Below are 4214 nucleotides of genomic sequence, written 5' to 3'. Positions count from 1 at the left end.
CTGCAAAAGCCTGCTGGTTTATATGTCTCCCTAATGGAGGCCTGATGTCTTCTTGGCTTCCAACCCAACACAATCCCATTACGTTCTGGTGAGTGGGCACATACTATATCTCCGTGTGGTGCTTGTTGTTGCTGCTGGCTCAGCAAGACGTTTGGGAGGAGGTAGGCTGATCTCACGGACACCGCTAATGAAGACCAGGAGAGGATTGTGCTGCTTGTTTTATTAAAGATGGACACCCTGTGGATGTCTGCATATGTTTAAATGATCCTTTAAGCCTCTCCTTGCTATCCTTAAATGAACTGTCTCCGCACTGTGCAACAATTTGGCTCTCTGAGACTCTTTGTGATAATAGTTTGCCCTGCAAAATGTGATCTGTTGTGTGCATAGAAATGATGTATCGCACGCTCAGAAATGAAAACATACAGTAACAATCCCGACTTCAAACCCAGAGCAGTGTGAAATAAAAGCATGAAATATTTAGAGGTATACACTTGAGGACAGCGTAGGCAGCCGCATCGGGGGGTGTGGGGGGGAGGGGGGTTGGCGTCACGGCGCAGTCGTATCCATCATTATACTTTTCATTTCAAAGGAGTTCCCTCGTGCACTCGTCCCCCCCGGCTTGCGCCTTCGTCAGCACGTGACGCTCTCCTGCTTCCACTCGGCCGGTGACGTCCGACGCCACCGGAGCATTCGGTTCACTCCGGGGGAGGACGGGGGCACTGCACCAAACTGTGCCGGTTAAATTATGAATGACACAATATGCAGTTAGATAAATAAATGGTGATGAAAAGAGGGTTAATTGGAGGAGCGCAACAGAGCTCTTCCTCTTTTTTTTTTTATATGTTTCTATATTTTTAACCTAAACACAAGCAGATTACAAGTTTCACGGCACTGGGGGTTATGTGCTGGACTATTTCTTGGACCAGGAGCAGTGACTTCCTGGAGTCTCAGCTGAGACTCCTTTGCACCCTGTTAAGAAATAGCACATGCATACAGAGACTCCTTCCACTTAGGTTTCCCTGCTGTTTCCAGTCCTTATGCTAAGCTAAGCTAACAGTCTCCTGGCTGCACCTTCACACTTAGGTCTCCTCTTCCTTTAAATGTATTATTTTATTCTTGACACTCCGAGGCCTTGTGAGTTTGGTGCGCTGTTCATCATAGGAATATGATGACCAACGAAATATCTCTGCGAATTAATTTTTTGTGTGTTTTAAAACTTGGACAATGGCACCAAAACAACTACACGTAATCTATTCCCGCCCTTATTACATTAAGCTTTTAGATGCTAAACTTGTCTAAGACGACACACACATATGTCACCACCCTCCCTCTCTCTCTCTCCCTCCCAGCCTGTGAGATGAGCTCAGTGGATTTGTTGAGTAATGGCCTGAGCTGATCAAAGCCATCCAGGGTTAGTCATGTGTGAGAGACAGAGGATATGGAGCCCAGCGAGAGTTCAGCGGATTGTTGTATGACAGGTGAGCCGCAGTTGGGCCTCTCTTATGAAGAACATATGAGCTGGTTGCAGCTTCTCACGCAGCGTTGGAGGGAGGGGGTGGGATCCAGGGATCCAGACAGGGAGGAAGAGGAGGGAGCTGAGAAGATGCAAGTTTGAGGACCCCCCCCATACCCAAAAATAAGAATCTCACATGTTGTCGTGGCTCTTTAAGTGGAGTAGGTGGATAGGGGCCCTTGGGGCACCCCAGCAAGATGAGGAATACTTTGATTCCATTATAAATCAACGAGAGCATGTCAAGGAATGAGTGTTGTAATCATAACCCTCCATCCCAAACACAACCAACTTTTGGTGTCCATATTGCCTCAGGATGTGACCACTTAAAGGGCCCAAAACAATGAATAACCTCATCCCTATTGCATCACAATACACAAGATGAATAATGCTTTTTGTGGGCATTGTCTGACCTTTTCACCCTGATGATCTGGTCCCTCATGGGCTTGATGTCCTGAAAACTTTGCTGGTTGACCAGACTGTAGACCAGGATGAAGCCCTGGCCGTTCCTGATGTACAGGTCCCGCATCGAGGCGAACTGCTCGGTGCCGGCCGTGTCGAGGATCTCCAGCACCGACGGAGAGGAGTCCACCTCGATCTCCTTCCTGTAGAAATCTTCGATGGTGGGGTCGTACTTCTCGATGAACGTCCCGGTGACGAACTGGACCGTCAGGGCGGACTTCCCCACCCCGCCGCTTCCGAGCACCACCACCTTATACTCCCGCATCGCGCTCCCGCGGACTCGAATCCGGCATGCAGAGGACAAAAGTCTACAGCAGCGGGCCAGAGGAGCGCACCCCCATGCACGGGCGAGTCCGGACTCCCGTTACGCGGCCATGGCACGGTAACGAGCCTATACGGTGGAACGAGACGCTCTTTTGCAGCTGCTGGCCGGGACGCTGGCGCATGCAGACCCCGGGATGAACAGCCTCTACTGGGATGTTCCCACGCTATCTTGCAGGGACACCGTTCCTCGGGCATCCATAATGCAATAAGGCGTCGGTGTGGTAAAAATAAGATTGGCTATTATTAGAGACGAGGCACATCTTTGTGTGGGCCGACAAAAACAGGCGGCTGACACCACATTTCTCTGCACAGTGGGGGTACAGTTAAAGGCAAAGAGCCTATTTATCCTGATGGAGGCGACAGTGCTGCTGGGAGTCCACGCCTCTGGAGTCGGTGCATCCACTGGATGTTACTGTTTCCTGGAAAATATGGGAGGTGATTAGTGCCACATGGAGACAGAGGAAGGTTAGGAATCTTAGCGAGCTTATCACAATGGGAATTAAGATTCAAGCGTTTGTAAGCAAACATGCCACCAGCCCTCGTTTAGGGAACGAAGGACGCGAGGGAGCATTTACAACCGGCCCAAATTCAGCATTTATTTTAATTTTAATTGCACTCAAGAATGACAAATATATAGTTTTCTGATCAGGCACCTGCATTGCTCAGCGCCTGTCATAATTGTTACAAATCTCTGTTGCAAAAATGTGTTTTTGTTAAAGGTTGGTGAGATTCAGGGACAAAAACAATCCCGGTCGACATTGTGGGAGGAAACTGAAAAGCCTGTCCCACGTACCGGACGTGGTGGCTCTATAAGGGGCTTAGTCGCTGGAATATAAACACGTTATTTCGGGGCTTTTTCTAGATGGACCGATGGTGACACTGTTGTCATGGAGTCCTGCTGGGAAACCGGGCTAAGCACCAATCAGATGACGGGACGAGCTGCTCCCGACAAGTCTCAGAGGAATTTTCTGAAGCGTGCATACCAGCAGTGTTTAAGTGTGTGTCCACTGCTCTTGGCTTTATCTGGCCCCATGCTGATTGTCATTAAATGTAATATTTTATATTATGAAGGTTAGACATGACTAGCCCCCCCCCCCCGACGCCTTCGTCACATGACTCACACCTTGCAGGTAGTAGGGTCTCCCTTAGCTAGTATACTAACTACACTATGGCCATGAATAGAGTGGTATTATTAACCCCTCATATCACCCTCACTTTACTTTACTCTAAAAATGTTCCACTGCAGCAACAGGAAATGACATGGGAACCAACAAATGAAAGATTGGCTGGTCCCAGTCCAAGGCCTTATCATTACGTCCATCTGTGGACACTTCACAGAGGGCAGAGACCTACTTTAATGGAAGCAGCATCATCTTGTCATCAGGCCTAGAACCTACTCGCTGGGTTTATTTACTTTTAGGGTGGTTCCCAAAGTGGACTTCAGGGACCAACAGGGGTCCTTCAAGAGGGCCCAGTTCAGTTCCACACAACACAAACAAGACCGTCACGTGACACCAAGAAGAGATCCAGAACAAACATTTCTTTGATTTTATTTATTTATTTCAATAGATTTTACACTATCTTGCTGGAACCAAAGAAACATTTGACTATAGAAACATAAAATAGCACAAAATATATGCAAAAGAAAAAAAGAATACGTTTAAAAATGATTACATTGAAACTATAAATCCGATGAGGGTGTTCTTGTCAATTTATCTTTTGAGTCTGTGCTTTGTTGGCGGGGCACACTGCAACAACAACGATGGCACAGGCAGTCACGATTCACAGCCTGCAGTCTCCAGTGTGGCGCCCTCTGCTGGCGAAAGCTGTGAATTACAAGCTCGAACAGTTCCATTGTAAGGCAATGGGACAACACGATCTCACTCCACATTTGGGAGAACAGAAGAAAAGATCAATG

General features: G+C 47.9%; 1 protein-coding gene across 1 annotated transcript in view; it reads right to left on the bottom strand.

Annotated features, from left to right (window-relative positions):
* LOC116386077 (ras-related protein Rap-2a-like) overlaps positions 1–4208 on the bottom strand; it is a 10435-nt gene extending 6227 nt beyond the window's left edge. The window contains exon 1 of the mRNA XM_031852054.1: positions 1924–4208. Coding sequence (XP_031707914.1) covers positions 1924–2237 — 314 coding nt within the window. The 5' untranslated portion in view covers positions 2238–4208. The remainder of the gene's footprint in view (positions 1–1923) is intronic.
* Between the last annotated feature and the right edge of the window lie 6 nt (positions 4209–4214).

This window comes from Anarrhichthys ocellatus, unplaced genomic scaffold (genome assembly GCF_004355925.1).
Source record: "Anarrhichthys ocellatus isolate YVR2014 unplaced genomic scaffold, GSC_Weel_1.0 scaffold12, whole genome shotgun sequence".
NCBI lineage: Eukaryota > Metazoa > Chordata > Actinopteri > Perciformes > Anarhichadidae > Anarrhichthys > Anarrhichthys ocellatus.
This window is presented reverse-complemented; position numbering and strand designations above follow the sequence as displayed.